The sequence below is a fragment of the Hippoglossus stenolepis genome, chromosome 6, assembly GCF_022539355.2.
Source record: "Hippoglossus stenolepis isolate QCI-W04-F060 chromosome 6, HSTE1.2, whole genome shotgun sequence".
Taxonomy (NCBI): domain Eukaryota; kingdom Metazoa; phylum Chordata; class Actinopteri; order Pleuronectiformes; family Pleuronectidae; genus Hippoglossus; species Hippoglossus stenolepis.
The window spans coordinates 22,281,718-22,300,262 of NC_061488.1; the positions used below are offsets into that span (position 1 = coordinate 22,281,718).

The 18,545-nt window shown below is 41.2% G+C and overlaps 1 protein-coding gene across 2 annotated transcripts in view; it reads left to right on the forward strand.

The window, feature by feature from the left end:
- LOC118110684 (plexin-A1) overlaps positions 1 to 18,545 on the forward strand; it is a 263,371-nt gene that overhangs the window by 214,035 nt on the left and 30,791 nt on the right. The window contains exons 20-24 of one of the 2 annotated variants that reach the window (XM_035158633.2): positions 4,231 to 4,465; positions 10,888 to 11,036; positions 15,176 to 15,273; positions 16,009 to 16,167; positions 17,835 to 17,901. In XM_035158633.2, the coding sequence (XP_035014524.2) occupies positions 4,231 to 4,465; positions 10,888 to 11,036; positions 15,176 to 15,273; positions 16,009 to 16,167; positions 17,835 to 17,901 (708 nt within the window). The remainder of the gene's footprint in view (positions 1 to 4,230; positions 4,466 to 10,887; positions 11,037 to 15,175; positions 15,274 to 16,008; positions 16,168 to 17,834; positions 17,902 to 18,545) is intronic. The other variant, XM_035158634.2, reaches the window with a different exon arrangement.

Consider the following 18,545-nt stretch of genomic DNA (forward strand, 5'->3'; position numbering starts at 1 on the left):
GTTAGTCCTTCGTTTGACAATAGCCGAAGAAAAAATAGAGCTGTCTGTTCTTATCTCTTCTGCTGTGTGTGTGTGTGTGTGTGTGTGTGTGTGTGTGTGTGTGTGTGTGTGTGTGTGTGTGTGTGTGTGTGTGTGTGTGTGTGTGTGTGTGTGTGTGTGTGTGTTACTACATGCACTGTGACTGTGTTTGTGCGCACAGCTGTGGCACAATAATATTCCCTACGTAGAATGACCTACATACAGGGGACCCCAATGGGTGTCCAGACATACTGCGCTTGTGTGTGTGTCTGTTTTGTGTGTTGTTGTACAGTCAGAAGTGGTGAGTGTGTGCGTCAATGTGTCTTTGTGTGTCCCCTCAGATGCTCAGCTGTGTGTTGGCAGCTGTGCACCTCCCTCGAGTTTTCGAAGAAACTTGTTTGTTGTTTTGGCCTTCAGCTCTTTAAGTTCCTCCATCAGTCCTTCAGTCTGTCAGAAGAATAAAAATAGAAAAACGCCTCGAAAATGTGTCACCAACTTCTACTTATGCTGCGTTCGAGTCATTGAAGGATACTTTTCCCCCTGGTTAATTGCACCAGATTTGCCAGTGACCTCTGATTAGATAACACGTATTCATTTGCAATGGGCCGGGACAGTAACCCTATCTCTGAGTTCCCCAAATCCAACATAACCTTAACCTTCCCTTCCTCCAGTTTGATATGTTTTCCCCATTTTCCAAAAACCAAACAAGTTGAAATCTCATGAATATTTAAATTCAAATACCTCACAGCTTTTAGTTTCATGTGGACATAAATAGAATTATCAGTCTAAGTGCCATTTTATGAGACCTTTGAAATGCATATTTCCCTGACGGTGTTATTGTTGTGTCCTTTCCCTCTGAAAAAAAAGGCCCAGATGTTGGTAATAACCTTACCAGTGTCTCTGCTCTGTTCTGTTAATGGGGCGCGTGTTCTGTTCAAGTGTCCCAGGAAGCGTTGACAGTGTGTGACAGTGAGCACAGCATGAACAACACCAGGAGCCTGCAAATGAAGCAGCTAAATGTAATTAAGTCGTCACTAATTTAAACATTTACACCTCTGCTCTTCCTGCTGTCAGAATGTCCTCAATGAAAAGGCGTGAGAGGAAACGCCCCCTCCCACTTTTAAATTTAAAACAAATCCCACCCCTGCTGACACTGACATGATCATTTGCTCTACTTGCTGTTCTTTTTTTTTTGGGGTGTGTGAGCTACACAGAATGGTTTGACATATAATCACTTGGCTGCGTTTTCGAATGTAAATCCAATATTCACTCGTTATGGTTCTGTTCTGTTTACCAGCCGGTCATTGGTCCTGTGATTGGTGTTGGGCAGGTACACAGTGGGTTTATCAGAGCTGTTCCACTGACAGCAGCTGCCTGATGACAGCGGTGACGTGAGATGTGAGGGCGAATCCAAACAGTGAAGTTATATGCTGTAAGATCAAAACAATAATCTGGAAATGTCCCATCAAACCAAGGGGAACTGTAGAGTATGGTAATGTTGCTCTGTGGGTGCATAGCTGCAATTTTTAGACATGAACTTTCAGGAAAATGTCCAGACTTTTTCATGAATTTACCTTTCACACATGAAGGACGCAGCAGGAGATTCTCCAGTCAGACGTTCACACAAACACAGAAATCTCCAGAGCATTCAGGCGAGGGGGGTGGGGCAGCATCCAGGAGGCAGGATGTAATTTATCAATTCTGTGGAGATCACGTGTTTTTGTTAAAACATTGACTACAGTACTCAAAGCTCTCGTCGCCTGTCCAAGATTACATCTTCTATGTCCCCTACGTGTATAACACCTTTTTTTTCAACCTGAGATCTTAGTATTCTTATTTTCAGTTTTGTCAATGTCGCTTGTCGGAAACGTCATCAACACACCCACTCGCTCTCCGTGAAACCTTCGGATAATCTCCTGCTTTTTTCAAACATTGTCTCGAGATTTTACTGGGAAACTGGCAGGAGAAACGCTGCAGAATGTCCGGAGCAACCGACTCAGAGATTTGGGTTGTCACATACAGCCCCTCTGGAAAAGTGTGGGAGAGTATCCAGAGTTGAGTGCATGTCTAAAACCAGCTCAAGTGACCCATTACACAACCTATTGTTGCCATAAAAAAATTTGATAAGTTAAATTTACCAAAAAAAAGAGCTTTGATGGTTAAAAGGCATGAAGTGGTAAATCACCACTGTGAGCCTGTGCTATTCTGTTGACAGTTATTAGGTCATAAAATGAATCCTGTATGATGTTTATACTTTCTAGACTAAGACTGTCTTTCATCCATCCGTCCATTGTCATCTATTGTAGGTTGCCAGCATATCTCAGAGCCAACATACAGAAACAACCTGTCACACTCACATCTACACCTATGCTCAGTTTAGAGAACTGATCTAACCCTAACCTGCATGTCTTTAAACTGTGAGAGGAAGCTGGAGTACCCAACCACCGTGCTGTGCCGCCCAGCTGTCTCGCGATCTCTTGAAATCACACATTTCAGTTCCACAAACTAATAAATCCAAACTCTTCCTTTAATCGTCTTCCCGTTTAATTGTCTCCGCCATTGCAAATTCAATTTGTAGGTTATGACTACATTGATATTGATTTAACAGCTCCTCTGTTTTCTTTTTTCAGACTTTGATAATGATAACATGAAAGTGCACTTACAGAAACGTCAAAGCACATAATCGCACCTCATTTGAATCTGTTATCAACCCCCCTGCAGGATCGCTTGATTTGACGGATTCCAGTGCAGCGTGCCTGTGTGCGTGTGTGTGTGCGTGTGTGTTGTTCTCCTCTCTGCGACAAACTGTGCTTATGTAAATGTAGTTAGTCAGACAAAAAAAAAAACATGTGTTTGACTTCCCATAATTAGCCAAGCTCCTTGGGGAGAGATTTAAATGCTGGTGATTACGTTTTTTGATTACTTATACTGTGTCTGGGTGTGTGTGTAGTCTAATAAGTGTGTGTTGAGTGTTTCTATGTGTGAGTGTGTTTGACTTTAACACCATTGGCTGGTTTAACTTTGTTCATATACGTGTAAGAAATGAGCACATCAATAATAACCCTATTCCACCGCAGTGAACCGGGTGCTAGTGCTGGTTCGGAGCTGGTTCAACTTACAAAGCTTTTAAAGACCAGTTTGCTCTTCCATGGGCGAGAGCCACTTTAGAGCCATTTAGAGTCATTTTGTCACCGTATATGTCGCTGTCTACATCTCAACACCTGACCCACGAGCTGGCAACTATTATATATTATATGTGTTCATTCATTCATTTATTTAGTCCAGCCTTACTCACACACACACACACACACACACACACACACACACACACACACACACACACACACCGACTCACCTGACGTCTGTGACCCGCTACAGTTTAAATGTTGATTTGTTTGTAACGACCGCCACATTATCAACACTGATCACCACACTCACATATAAACACCGTGTTGTCGTACACGTGTGTAAACTCTAGCCGGTTCTTACTTCTAGACCTGCAATGAGTGTGTGCCACTGTTTTTATGGCCTAGAGCCAATTATTTGGCTGTCAAAACACATAGAACTGGTTCCAGATTAGGCACTGGCTTCAAACTGGCCCTGGAGCTGCCTCGGTGGAAAAGTGGTATAACAGAACATCTGTGTTGAAAACCCACTTACTGGGGATGTGCAGACAATGCAGAGGAGAGTAAATCATTTAAAGCACTGAGCAAGTTAACTCGTGAGATCTTCATTATCAAAGGCCTGTGAAGCTGCTCCCCCAAAGGCAAGATTGGAAAAAACCTTTACCAGTAATGTTCAAAGCTGAGGGGATGTAAGACTCCTCAGTATAAGCCTGTCAGAGATCAGCCTGTTTAGCACAAGCACAGAACAGATAAACATTTAATGAAGCTTGTGGTAGAAATTGGGTCAACCAACTTCTCTTTCATCAGACCACCGCTGTTTGATCTCTTCAGACCATTATTTTCAAGTGACCACTGCCTGGTTTTTATGTCTTTCTGGGAAGTGCTGGTTTACATTTCCAGAAAATTTGACAGAGGACAGTAAATCAGTTGTAATTTCCTCTCCAGTGGTGGAACTGCTTTTGAGCAATGCACTGAACCTTCGCAGCCCTCTGGTGAATGACTGTGTCACTTTATAATTAAGGAGTTACTGGAACTTGTGTTCTTTTTTCTCTCAATCATTAAATATTTGTTGCCTTTGTGTGTTCAGATCCGTGCTGGGGGGTTCGAGTACTCCCCCGGGACTCTTCACATCTACTCAGACAGCCTTCTGACACTTCCCGCCATCATCGGCATCGGAGGGGGCGGCGGCCTGCTCCTGTTGGTCATCATCGCTGTGCTGATAGCCTATAAGAGGAAGTCGAGGGACGCTGACCGCACACTGAAACGTCTTCAGCTCCAGATGGACAACCTGGAGTCCAGAGTGGCTCTGGAGTGTAAAGAAGGTAGGTCACACAAACAGCGTACACTGTGCTAGCCACGGCTTTTAATGACTATACAGTCGTTTGGATTAATATCTACATTAATGTATAATACAAAAACATAAAATTATCTTGTAGAGAACATTTGATAAATTTACATCATATAAATAAACAAATAAATTATTTAATTTGGACCAAATGAAGTGTTCAAGGAATAGTTTAATCTTTTTTGAAAAAAAATAATTCTCGTTTGTGCCATTGCTATGTTACAGACGCCTGTCAGCTTAGACACTTGTCTGTCGAAAAGATTTCAAAAATCATAGACTGGCAACTCTAAAACGTATACCTTGATTGTCTTGCTTAATAATTAGTAGTAATAGTTTTAGGGGTGCTAGTCTGTGATCAATACGCTATGCTGGGCAGCACTGTGGTGAAAGGCAATGACACTGATTACACTGTGTGTGTGTGTGTACTACGCTGAGTAAGTGTCCAACAGTTCATGATATGTGGATTAAGAGAGTTTTATACCCAAAATATATAGAGAGAGATGCACTGTATTTGGCTGTTGTAGTAGCAGGGAATTGGTTGCTGCCGTCATGGATGACAACATGGTGGCTGCAGGGGGTGTTTACCAAGGAGAATGCATGACTGTGTCATACATGAGTCACAACGAACAAAAAAACACTTTATATACAGGGCTGATCTAAATACATAATGGGAAGAACTCGCGTCCAGTTACATTACCATCATTACAGTCACAGTTTCAGAGCAGGATGTGTTTTCACTCACAGGTATGAAACACTGACCTGACACACAGATTGGCTGAGAAAGCAGAGGGGAAAAGGGAGGTGTTTTTCAACATTTTCATTGATTTCTTTGTGAATAACCTTGGATCTAGATGGAAAAAAATCGGGCATGTTTAGGGGACTGATATTTTAATCAGGAGAGACTTATATAGAAATGAATGAGAACGAGTAAATTAGAATGAAAAATCCTTTATTGTCGTCATTTATTTTGAAATAGTCTGTGGTGCCAGAGCGGTCTTCTGAGTTAGAAGCTTCTGATCTGTAGGAGACTTTCCCTGGAGCCCAGACACTGGTGGTGATGATGAGGGATGAAGCACGGAGTTGGAACGTCGAGGATGACTAGGAATCCAGAATTGGGATGGTGCAGGGGTCGCTCGGAATCGCCCCGCTGAACTGACAGCGGAGAGAGAGAGAACACTTTAAACTCTGACAGCTTAAGGTTGATTGGCTCAAAGTGAGCGTGTCAGGCTTTGGTTGGATAAAAAGAGGATGAGCTGGTGGAGCCTAGGTAGAGCGGGAACTGTGCATGTGACTTAGGAGGTTATGAACAAGAAGACAGTCTATCTGACTGAACCTTCACTTAGCTTCATTTATGAGTATGTCAGTTGGGTGAATTTAGATGTGGTTTCATAAGGGAACTGTCGGGCCTTGGCGGAGGTATGAACTCTACAGACTGACATTCTAGTTCCTAATGTGGGGTTCAGATTGTGGTGGTGCGGAGATGTCAGTCGTCTGTCCGTATGTCTGAGTAAAAGCAAGACAGGACAATGAGAGAGTGTTGGAATAAAAAGAGAGAGAGCATAGTAAGTGTTAGCTGGTAGAGGGAGAGAGAGAGAGAGAGGCTGTGTGAGGTCAGAACAACCAAGAGATCGTTCTCAGTGGGATGAGAGATAAAGTGGGAGAGACAGCCGGCTGAGCGGGAGGGAGAGGGGCCTTATGTGAGGTCACACTGTTAGCAGTAGTGTCTGATGACTGATGTAGGGACAGTCCAGCTGTTTACACTCCATATAATGACACAGGCACACACAGTTATGGTACAAGGTTACAATATGATTACAGCACAGTCGTGACACAGAGTCACGGCTCTATCAGCCGCCAAGGATCAGCTGTCAGACAAAACCCACGACGGCGTTTGATTTAAAGTGCGGCAGTTTCAAGGAGAGCGGTGCAAGGTCACATTTCCAGAAAGGTGCTCCCACCTCGTCTGAGTATTAAGACGTTTTTTTGTGATTTTCAAGACACAGGACAGAAACAGGAAAAGTCCCGCTCTTTGCTCATTGAGAAGACGGTTGATTTTTGTCGATACAGAAAACAACCATTCAGTTTTCCAGGAAGTAGAACATGAACACGCCTGCAACACCCCCAGTTGGCCCGCCGAGACGAGACCGTGCGTGTGGGCGGAGGAACAGATGAAGGGGGTGGTCTTCTGCGTGTGAGGTTGGCTGCTCGCTACGAGGAGTTTTTAGGGGGAAGTGACAGGGGACGTCAGGCTCAGTCGGCCGTGAGAAGCAGACTATCATCTGAACTAGTTCATCATCAGTCAATTAGCTGCATTATAGAAATGACAACTGCTGAATGGCAAGTGTCACATTTTAGTTCAGGAGAGATGATTTTTTTTTCAGATGCTACATGACCAAACGAAATGCAAACTGACCTTCAAATAAATTAACGGGCAAAGACAAGACTTTTTGTGGAATTTAGCAAGAAGCAAACATTTATACACATAAGGAAATAGAGTTGGAACCAATACGCTTTTTTAGAACATCATGGGATGTCACAATGAGAACTTTCTGTTACAAAACATATGCTAACACAATGTGCACAAGAAGTTAAAATACTTAAAATATAGCGTCAAACTCTGTTGCTGTGTGTAATGAGAATGCACCAGAAACAACAACAACTATGGCTACTGACAAAGAAACGAACGCTCACTGAGCATCAGTTTGAGCCTTTTTAATCGTTTTTTGTATTATTGTCTGGATGGACATGTTTTTTCAAACAAAGGTCATGCGGACAGATTTTCTTTTTTAAATGGGGGAGATTTTTTCCGTTACAAAAAAAATTCACAGTAGTGTAGATAATGCTGAGAAGGGAAAGATGACCGGTAACCTGCTAGTTTCTGTATATTTGATTGTTATTGTGGGTCTTTTGACTGTTGAGTGTGTAGTTTAATTTACCTTGTGCACTGACTTCAAATATTGGATTAAAGGTTTCACAGAATAACCCGATTTTACTTTTGCAAAAATAATTTCTTCAGAAATAAAATTCATTCATTGAATTTGAAATGGTTGGTATTTTAGAGCGATAAACACACCAGTACATCCATTGCTCTGCTTGTTGTTACACATGGTCTCACTCAAAAAAACTGAAAAAGGGACATTTTGGGAAATGGCCACAATGGCTACAGTTAAGTCTGGCTATCAATCAAATTTTATGTATCCTGATGTGCTGCAGTGTTTCTGTCTCTATTATTACCAGACCCTTTATAGCTATAACCATTTACTTATTTAAGTAATAAATGAAAGATTGATTAGAGAATAGAGGAACAGATGAAACACAAGATGACAGAGGGAGCTGGAGACGATAACAGACAGGAGAGAAAGCATGTTCCTGAATATCTAACAATCCCTTTCCTCTTCTCCCATTCTCCCTCTTCTACTCTGCCTCTTTCTCCACGTCTCTAATGTACTTTCCACTTCTTCTCATTTCTGACCTTTTACCTCCTAATCTTTCGCTCTTCGTAGTCCTCTTCACTTATGTCCTCTATCCCCTGGATTTCCTTTCCTCTCTGTCCTACCATCCTTGCTTCTAAACCTCATGATCTTTTTTCTTCTCCTTTCTTCTTTCTCTTCCCCTCATCTTTCCTTCATCTCCTCCGCTTTATCCCCCTATCATTCTCTGTTGTGGACCAAGCAGGCCAATTACAGCTGGGGGAAATTATGCATGAAAGCTCATCCGTCGTTCTCTTAATAATTATCCACTCATGCAATTAATTGTCTTCCAGGAACTTTGTTTTCTGTTTCCTTTTTCTGCTTTTCTCTCCCCAGGCTGCTTTTCCCTGTTTCATTCCATTGTGCTCGAGTCTTTTTTGACAAGGATTGAATTTACTGAAGTTAAGTCACACATGGAGAACTTCAGTTCCAGACACGTTCAGCCTTTTCTTTCAGTGGATTTCTCGCCTAATTGTCACATCCAGATTTATTTTTTGAGAAATTAAAGTCAGACAGATACGTATACTGGCTTTTTCCCGTTGCTTTCTCTGCATGTCGGTGACTAAAATGAAGTGACGAGCTGATCCTGGGTGGGTTATTGTGCTTTAATGGCTGTCTATCCCTGTATTCCCCCTCATGGTTCTGTCTTGTCTGCATTTTACTTCTCATTTATTGCCTTTGTGGGATTCTACCCTCATTATGGTGTTTATTTTTAAGCCTAACTGTCTAGGCCCTTGTTAAAGACGCAGACACTGTACCTGAAATGATGCACTGTTGGTGTCTGTCAACAGTACCTCCCGTTATTTGTGTCAGGCAAGTTCCTCATCTGACACATATATCCTGTTTACCGTGCTGTCACACACTGTCAGTACAGTCTTGGTTTGTGATTCTTTTGTCCACTGTCCATCTTTGTAATCAGTGCCATTGGTGAAGCATTACAGAATTACCCTCTGCTTTTAATTACGTGGGATCACAAGTGTTACAGATTGATGACATCAAGATAGATGAACTTGTCACTTTATGATTCAAGCATGAGCTACCGCTAGCTTACCTATAGTGCATAGGTTCCAACTTGGCCCTTAACGTTTCCCTATTTCACACTCTCAATAACATAGGCCTGTATATATATATTTAAATATAAACCATGTTGCAGTTGCTGTTTTCAGGCATGAACTCCAGAAAATGTATGGAAAATTAGGTTGGGACAGTTTGTCTGGCTCAGATGCAACAGGAAAAGCTCTGAACATTCAGACAAGGGGTGGCATCTGGGTAAAGCATGCAGGATATGACATAAAATCAACAGTGAAAACCAGATTTTTGTTTACTGCACATCAACAGCAGCATTGGTTCTAATCACGAAAAGCTCTAGAATCTCATCTTTTTTAAGTTTCATCTTCATAGACATCTTTTTCATGCTGAGATATTTGTAATCTTTTGTGTCCATTGCCAGTTTAGTGAATTTTCCGGATTTTTTCCTGCTGCTTTCTCACAATGGCTAAGTCGGACATTATCCGACATTTAACTAGCGTTTTGAAAGTAAAAGTTTCATATAACCTTTGGAGCAACTGACTTGGACATTGCGTTCTCACATACACTGCCACACAGGACCAAACACAGTTTGATGTCTTTTAGATAAGAAGCTCAAATAGACTGCAACAATAATCTAGTGTATTTATAATTTATGAAAGATAATAATATAATGTCTGAAATGGAAACAGAATTCTGCTGTTGGTAGACGAGGTACGTCAGAGACACCATATAACAAGGAGAATGTAGCAGCACACTGACAAGTGCACACTATGAAGATGCTTACACAGTGGCTGTAAATAAAATCAATGCCAGATTTATTGTAGTTGTTCGTTTGCCAAAGAGAAGAAAAAAGAAAGAGTGTTACAGCCTCCTATCAAAAGTTCAAATCCGAATAATAGTAGAATAAAAAACATTGACAGAAAGCAGATGCATGCTCAGCTCTGTGTCTGTGCTGAAGTCATCAAGGATCAGCTAATTTAAATAACCCCTGGAGTTCCCCGGATTTTACAGTATATTTGTGAATATTTGATACTTTTTATTCTTAAGTTTATTTAAGTTAGAATGAAAGTGATTTGATTTTTGTTTTATCTTTCACGTCAGTCCAAAATGTTAATTTCAGGAGCTTAATAAATACTAGGTCCTTCTAGCAGAAGGTGTTCACTGGCAGGTACAAATGAAGCCACATGTGATGAGTTGCGTCACAGAGGCGGCACGTTGTCTACAAACACCCTTGATCAACACTGGAGTTTACAATGACAAGGAATTAAGTGCTTAGACAAGGGATTAATCCAAATTTGGAGAAAGTACATTTTGACGCCTAGGCTTCGACTTCATTACTTCCCATGATATGATTACATAATGGGGAGAGATGAGCAAGTATGTGTAACCCCCCCCTGCCCGCAGTCTGCAGGTGGATGCTTGGGTGGTGAAAGAAGAGATGAGAAATCTTTGCAGCTCAAAGAGGCTGCCAAATTGGGAGGTTGTGTGTTGTAGAGGGTTGTGGAGAGTGAGACATGTCACATGATTAGAGCAGAGCAGCTCAGTAGGACAGCCTGGACCAGCTCTCTCCCTATGCTCCAGCTTTTGGTTCCCTCAAACAACAAGACCATTTGCCATTGGTCAATAACACAACTTCACATGTTAAAGGTCACCACGGTTGAACTCAGAGTAAAGATTCAGGTCACCATACTGATGTCACTGAAACTAATGAATGTCACCACCACAGAATTCCATCGTTTTAGATGCTGATGTGACTGAGCCTGTAGTTTACGTAATCACTTCACTGACGCAAGTGATCAAAAACAAACAGAAAGTACAGTAAAAGATCTACAAGCAAATTCCAAATCCAATCCATAACCGTCCTTTATCATGACATCTCTTTTTCTCCTTTTTTTTGTAGCTTTTGCTGAGCTTCAGACCGACATCCATGAGCTGACCCAGGAGCTGGACGGGGCTGGGATCCCCTTCCTCGACTATCGGACTTATGCGATGAGGGTCCTGTTCCCCGGGATCGAGGACCACCCCGTGCTCAAGGAGATGGAGGTACGGGTCAGTACACCACCAACTGAACTTGAAACTGATACCAACTAACCGTGAACAATCAAACGCAGTAGAACCAAATACAAGGCCGCTAATGTCCGAGGTAGAGACATAGTGGTTGCTTATAGTTGCGACAAAAAGTGAAATCCAGAGAAATATTTCGGAGAAGTACTTTGAAATTTGGATTTAAAAGCATAAAAAATGTCCTTCTGGCTTTACAGCTTAATACTTTGGGAGCCATTATCCCATGATAGTTTTCATCAAAGACTGGCACCTCAGAAAAAAATCGGAGGCAAGAAGAACTCCACACACGGTTCACCTTAAAGCGATCGCATAGCCTATATTTCACCTACTTTATCTTAATGTATTCAGCTAGTCTCAACGAATGCGGAGGACTTTTCGGGCACCTTAGTAGCCTCATTAGTCGGCTCTCATGGGACGGATGCACGTTGTGTTCTCACGATGTCTGGAAGTGCAGTTTTAAAGTAAGAACCACCAGAAATTGTATGGAAGAAATACAAGGAGATAAAGAGATGTAAGAAAGGATAGAGTATAGCAAACGATGAGGGCAAAGATAAGAAGAGGATTAGAACAGAGAGGGAGAGATAAGATCCACAGTTACTATAGGATTGTGACTTGTATTATAGATCGTTGTTAATTTGTTAATTAAGCGAGTACATACGACTACCCTGCTGAATTGAGATGCAGCGGATTTAGAAAGACATTTTATACTGCCGAGGGAAGTGGAATTAATAGTACGTCAACAGGGACGACGCTCCTCCAAAGCTAAAAAACCCGAGCCAAGTTTGTAATCAGCAGTATCATTAAGATGTAGAATCTGGTGCCGCTCCATTGACTTTGATTGGAGCGCTGACTTTTTGAAGTCGAGGAATAATTTGTTTGACCTTTTACAGCTTCATTTAATCGTTCTAATCCAGAGAGTGGATTTATATTCCTATGAAAAAAAACAGAAAGACAAAAAGTCCTCTGGGTTTTTATAGTTGTCATTTGTGAATTTAGTGATTTATCCTCTGCTATTTTTGGCAAGGGGGAACATAAGTGATTACTTAAACACAAAAGAATTATCCTTGAACAAAGAAAAAAAAGTAAATTATGGTTTCCAGTGGACACTATAAAGCTATAACTTAACTAAAAATAATACAGAGTAATTAGATAGTGTTCTCCAGCAGGAAGGTAGCAGAGGAGTAAATCTACTTAAAGTCAAATCTTTACATCCATTTATTTGCTTTGATGCTTTAACACACAAATATGAACCTTTGCGAAATAATGTAGTCTAGGTTTAGTATTTATTTAGACCATGAGTCTTGTATCAAACTTATCAGGTCTAAATCTTTTCAAACCCCACTTTAGATTTAAATAGACTTTCAACATTTACAGTTTTGTAAATAATTAAAACATTTAGAATCTGTAATTAGTTTACATCAGGGGTCGGCAACCTTTTTGACAATAAGTGCCAATGTGAAATTTTCTAATTAGTGTGCCATATCAACATTTTTTTAAATTAAGTTTTATTATTGAACCACATTCATATTTCCAACAGACGTCATTTTATTCCATCCATATTGGCTATATACAGAACAACACTTTAAAGAAACATGTTTATCTCATTATGATTGCAATAATAAGTTTGTCATTAACCCCACCAACCACACTCATATTCAGAATTGCGAAAGCTTGCTTCAGTCACATTGTGGCAAAGACTTTGAGAGAGTTGGCTTCTCATACCTGGACACTGCACGTTTGATCGATTCTCCCTTGTCTGCCTGATCCTTGAAACTTCTTTCGTGCTTTGTCTCAAAGTGGCGCTTAACACTGGACGTTCGGCAAACAACATTTTCAAAACATAACGTGCACACAGCACGGTCCTTATGAAAAACAAAGCCATAGTCTTCTGCCCATGAGGGCTGAAATGCCCGTGTCTTCGTGAATAAGCAAGGCTGGTAATTATTGGGGAGCAGGAAAACAGACACAGAGGAAGAAAAACACACTTAGAGACACACAAGGAAAGAGGAAATGAAAAACCAACAAAGACAAAATCCCCAAAATGCAGACATACAAAATCCAAGGATATTTACTGAATGAGAGGTGAAAAAAGTCCAGTTACCTACGTACACTTGCACAACTTCTAAAGATGTATTTCTGTCTGGTAATCACTGTGTAGATCTGCAGTACGTTTTGAAGAGTTTGAGTATTGAGGCAGAAAAATGCAGGCGTCTGCATTGTCTCTAGACAGTGTTATTGTCAGTTAATAGTTAATATTTTGAAGATTGTCATAAAGGTGATTTAGATTGTAACTTTAACTTCAACTTTATAAGTTTGGCTTATCTAGGTTGTCTTCCTATGAGCGACAACTCCAGTAGCATCACTCACATTTTTGTGACAGAAATTGAAACATAGGCGGCCGGTGCTGAAGCAACTGTGTCCGAGGACTTCGATGGCTCTGAGCCATTCAAACAGCCGGCAGTGTTACATTTTTGATTTATGCATGAATGTCAAGATGTCATAAATGGTTGACTCTACATAAGCATAAGATGCAAGATGTTTTGAAACAGGAGGAGTCATTATGAGCCATGTTCAACCCATAAATACAGATTTTTTTTTATCGATTTTGTAATTAAATGTGATTTGAAAATCAGCGAAAGTGTATTTCATCAAAAAACACATTAGTATCTCAATGCTATATAATCTAAATACTTCATTTAGGAAGGAGTACAGAGAGGTGAAGATGTCCAGGCAGAGCTAGAGAGACTTTCAGCACAGGAGGGACAGGCTGCACAGAATCATGAGACAGGAACAGGCTCTGAATTTAAAAGAATCTTTCTACTTCTGCCATGAAAAAGTCTGGTTCTCCGGCTCCGCTCTCCTGTCTGTACATTTCCACGCTCAATTGTAGGCGGGCACAGATGTGAAGGGATCGTACATGTTTGATGGTTAAGTCTAGACTTCCGTCTTTCTCCCTCTATATTTCCCACAGGGATTGCTGGCTTAATCCAATGGCCTGTGCAAACCAATGCTCCTAGTTTTATTGCTCTGTGTGACTGCTCTCTCCTCTAATCTGGACAGCCACGCTACACACCAGTTAGGCTCTCTCTCTCTCTCTCACACACACACACACACACACACACACAGGACATCACACACGTACGCGGCTTTGCGGAGAGCTGGATATGCCCTTCTTGAAATTCAGTAAAGACTCTGCCGCCTGCAGTACTGTACTGTATGTACATGCGTCTCTCATCTCATTGCTCCGACTCTCTTCAAACACACATTCGCATCACACTGAGTTTCCACCCTGGAGGCCCGAGAATCTCATTTAGCCCTTTAGAGCGAGGCCCAGACACTTTATAATGGCACATCGAATGAGAGAGAGAAAAGACGTTATAGTGGCACAAAAGGATGACAATGGAGAGCGAGAGAAAGAGGGGAGATGGAAATGGTGCGTGTCTGTGTGTGTGTGTGTGACAGAGCCCCACAATGACAAAGAGGAGGAGAAATTAAAATGGATGAAAGACCAGTGATGTGAAACAGTCAACAATAAATGCGAGTGGGGGGGATTAGAGCGCTGAGGAAGACGGAGGGAGTGAGAGACAGCGAGGCGTCTTCGGGGGGTTTAGCGTGTTGTTGATGAGTAGTGACAGGTGCCAGCCACTGGAACAAGCAGGGTGCACCTCTGACACCGATGCTGACGGAAACTGTCCTGCTATGCCCCCGTGCTTCTTCCCAGACAGAAGAAGATCTCTGACATTGGGCTGATTGAACAGATAAAAAGTCGAGAGTTTCCCACTGACAGCGGGATGTTGACGTGTTATTCAAAGATTCATTGAAGAGCTTTCACGTATCTGAAGTAAACGCTGATTCAGCAAAGTGGCAAGAAAACACTCAGAGGGACTGAGCCAATAAATAATGAGCATTTGCATAAATGAATGCATTGCAGAGGTCAAATAATAAGCAGAATGGAGAAGACAATCTTTTTTTTACACGTGGCAATGCCTTAGAAGAGATCTTTTAATACATGTGGTGCTTTGTCTGTGTACCTCAGTAGCTATACAGCAATAACAATCAGGAATGTTAATATATAGAGCATTTCTTTTTAGTTTCTGTTCTAACTTGTCTGTGTGTTTCTTCAGGTTCAGGCGAATGTTGAGAAGGCACTGACGCTGTTTGGCCAGCTGCTGACCAAGAAGCACTTCCTGTTGACGTTCATACGAACCCTGGAGGCACAAAGGTATCACACTTCCTTTCTTTCTTTAATTCTTGATTTGATTTGATTAATTTATTTGCAAAATATAACAAAATATTGAGATTTTTTTTAAAAAAAAGGTATGTGCAAGTGAGATCAAAGACACCCCTTTAGGCTTATGGTAAAAATCTCACCTAAGGAAGCATGATAAACAAATACATAAATCATGCAATCCAAAAAAATGTAAAAAGTTAAACAGGCTTACACAAGACAAACAACTTAGACAAATAAATAACAATTAAATGAAAATACACAATACAGTAAAAGTATGTGTGTGTTAGCTTATTTGTTATTTATTGTACACATGTGTGTACGTGTAAACACGTGCATACAGACAGCTTTGGTCATTTTAGATAGTTTGGTTCTTACAGATCTAAATATGTTGTTATTAACATGTTTTCCCCAACTTTCAACAATGTGAATAAACAATGTCTGCCACTTTTGAAAAGCAATGTAAAAGCAAAATAAGAGCATTTAATATCAAAATAGAGATCATGGTAGACTCCCGGTTTTGGGAACAGGATGATGTAAAGGCAAAACAGTCACTATAGTAGGTTTACAACTATTACAGCAAGGTTCCATTATGAAATCTATGGTGCATTCATTGCATTATATGTTACATGATGCTGTATTTTGATGAGCAGCTTCAGATGTGGCTCAAAAAAAGCCGTGACGAACGTTTGTGGAACATTTACATCGAGAGGGTCAATGTATTTCCAGGTCATTCTCAATGCGAGACAGAGGCAACGTGGCATCTCTGATCATGACGGCCCTGCAGGGGGAGATGGAGTACGCCACTGGAGTCCTGAAACAGCTGCTGTCCGACCTGATCGACAGAAACCTGGAGAGCAAAAACCATCCCAAGCTGCTGCTCCGGAGGTGAGGTGGACGTGGAGAGACAGGGATAAACTGTAGACTGGATGCTGGACTTGTTCGAATTTTTAGAATACGTTTTCTTTTAAGTTGAACCAGCTTAAAACTGGACTAGGTATGAGGGCAAAAAGTAAACCACAAACCAAATCCTAGTATAAGTGATACCATAGAAACTAGATATTGTTAAATGTGTATTCTAAATGAGTCTTGTAGTGAGTTTTAATGTTCCTTCTTATCAACCTGCTGTAAAAACGGGCCACAGCATAGATCCACTGCTCGTTAAACTGTCCATTGACAAATCTATTTTTCTCATTATCATCTGTCACACGGCACCACATCAGGCAAATATAGGATGTGAACTGTTGCAAGAGCCATTGAAGTTTTGGACTTCTTTAAAGATTTCTCCCTCCATAAATGAGGCAGGGAAGTAAAGCTTCTGTCAGCTTCACTGATGTGGAAAATACAAAAAAAAACATAACCAGGGGTTCCAGCACACTCAGAATCACTGTTATCGAAGTATTACACATAAACACGAGAAAGACTGATTCACCACAGATCTGCACGAGTTCATTTCAGGTTTGAGCAGACAAATTAAAAGCAGTTTATTGCTGTGCTCACTGACACTTAAAGAGTGCCGCATCAGGGTTGTAGCATTTTCTGTCATGTGTCTTAAACACTATGTCTTATCATATGGAAGAGGGGGAATAGAGACAGTGTATTAGTTAGTACTTCATTCTAAATAAATTAACTCGGGAGTCTTTGTGTCAGAGCACAGCAGGTGAGGTAAACTGTGAGTGTGAGAGAGAATATCTCCGCCAAGGCTGACTGGCTGCAATATGGCAAATACATGTAGTGAGGTCAGATACATCCGGATCATTTTCCAGATCTGAAGCAAACTTCACCTGTTCATAGTTATTAGCACTTAACATATGCCTGATCGTTACTATAAAGATCTCTGCATTATTTCTTACACAAAAGTGTTGAAAAAACGTCCGATCTCGCAATGTTAAACAAAGTGAGAAAAGGTTCTGGATCCGCCCCCCTGATCTGGAGCTGCACCAAAATGTAATGGGTTCTTCTGTGACCCATACACCATCCTTCCACCAAGTTGCATGGCAATCCATCCAGTAGCTTTTGTGTTATGCTGCTAACTAATAGACAAACAAACAGAAAGATGAAAACATAACCTCCTTGACAGATGGATTGATGGATTGACACTTTATTGATCCCCAATGAAATTCAGATATTAATCAATAATTAGTTACTATTTACTTGCAACCAGGGTCATATGATTAAAAGCAAAGGAAAGCATGGCAACAAATTGGCAGCAAAAAGGCTTGAGGGCCAAGAAAAGCCTTCCAATGACTCCTGTCACATTCATGTCTGCACTGAGGCCTTGACCTCGCTTAATGGGGTCAGAAGACAGGACGTCTTGTATTCATCGGTTTTAGTGGACCAGTTCTTTAAGGGACATTCATCGAAAATCATCATCTCCTTCTCAACCTAACGCTTTATTGTCCTTATAATTAATACTTAATTATCTAGATCTATCTGAGATACTAACTAAGACCTGGAATCTCGTACATTTTTCATGTTTTCATGATCTTGTGACTCAGTCGTTTGTAGCTTTTCCTTTTAATGGTGTTTTGTCTTTATTTTCCTCTCTGCAATAGAACGGAGTCCGTCGCTGAGAAGATGCTGACCAACTGGTTTACGTTTCTGCTGTATAAGTTCCTCAAGGTAAGAACAGCAACAACCGGCTATAATCATTCAATCTTCTAAATGCTAAATAAGCAGTCATGATCTAAAGTGGATTAACAACATATTGTGTGATATTTTAAATATATTTCCACTGCCTTCGTGTTAGGGAGTTTTATTGAATTCCCCTGGCTTATGTTCTCTCTGCGTTGGATTTATCTCAGTGTTGTTATTAAAGGGCTTTTCCTGTTTCCACTGCATATTTCCGTGCCTTACACATACAGAAGATAATCAAAGGCTCGTGGCAGCTTTATTCTGCTCTCGGTTGTTATAATGTCTGTTTTCTTTTGTGCACAGATCCTCTCACCTCTCATAATTTCACTCTGGTACCTGACACGTCCTCGTCACTGATCTTCCCGTCGTTCTTTTAGCTTCCCTCCTTCTGATGTCTCTTTCATCAGTGTCATTTCTGTTGTCATTATTACTGCGGTCGCTCTCTCTCTCTCTCTCTCTCTCTCTCTCTGCCTTAAGGTCATTTTCATCACCGGGGGGGGGGGGTGCGGCGTCGCTCACGCTGTCGTCCCACGCCTCCTCTCTTTCCCTTCATCCTTGCCGTCCCCTGTCCCTCTTCCCTGTCACTCGCCGCTTAAAGAAAGTCTGCTCATGAAATGGTTTCTGACGTTGCT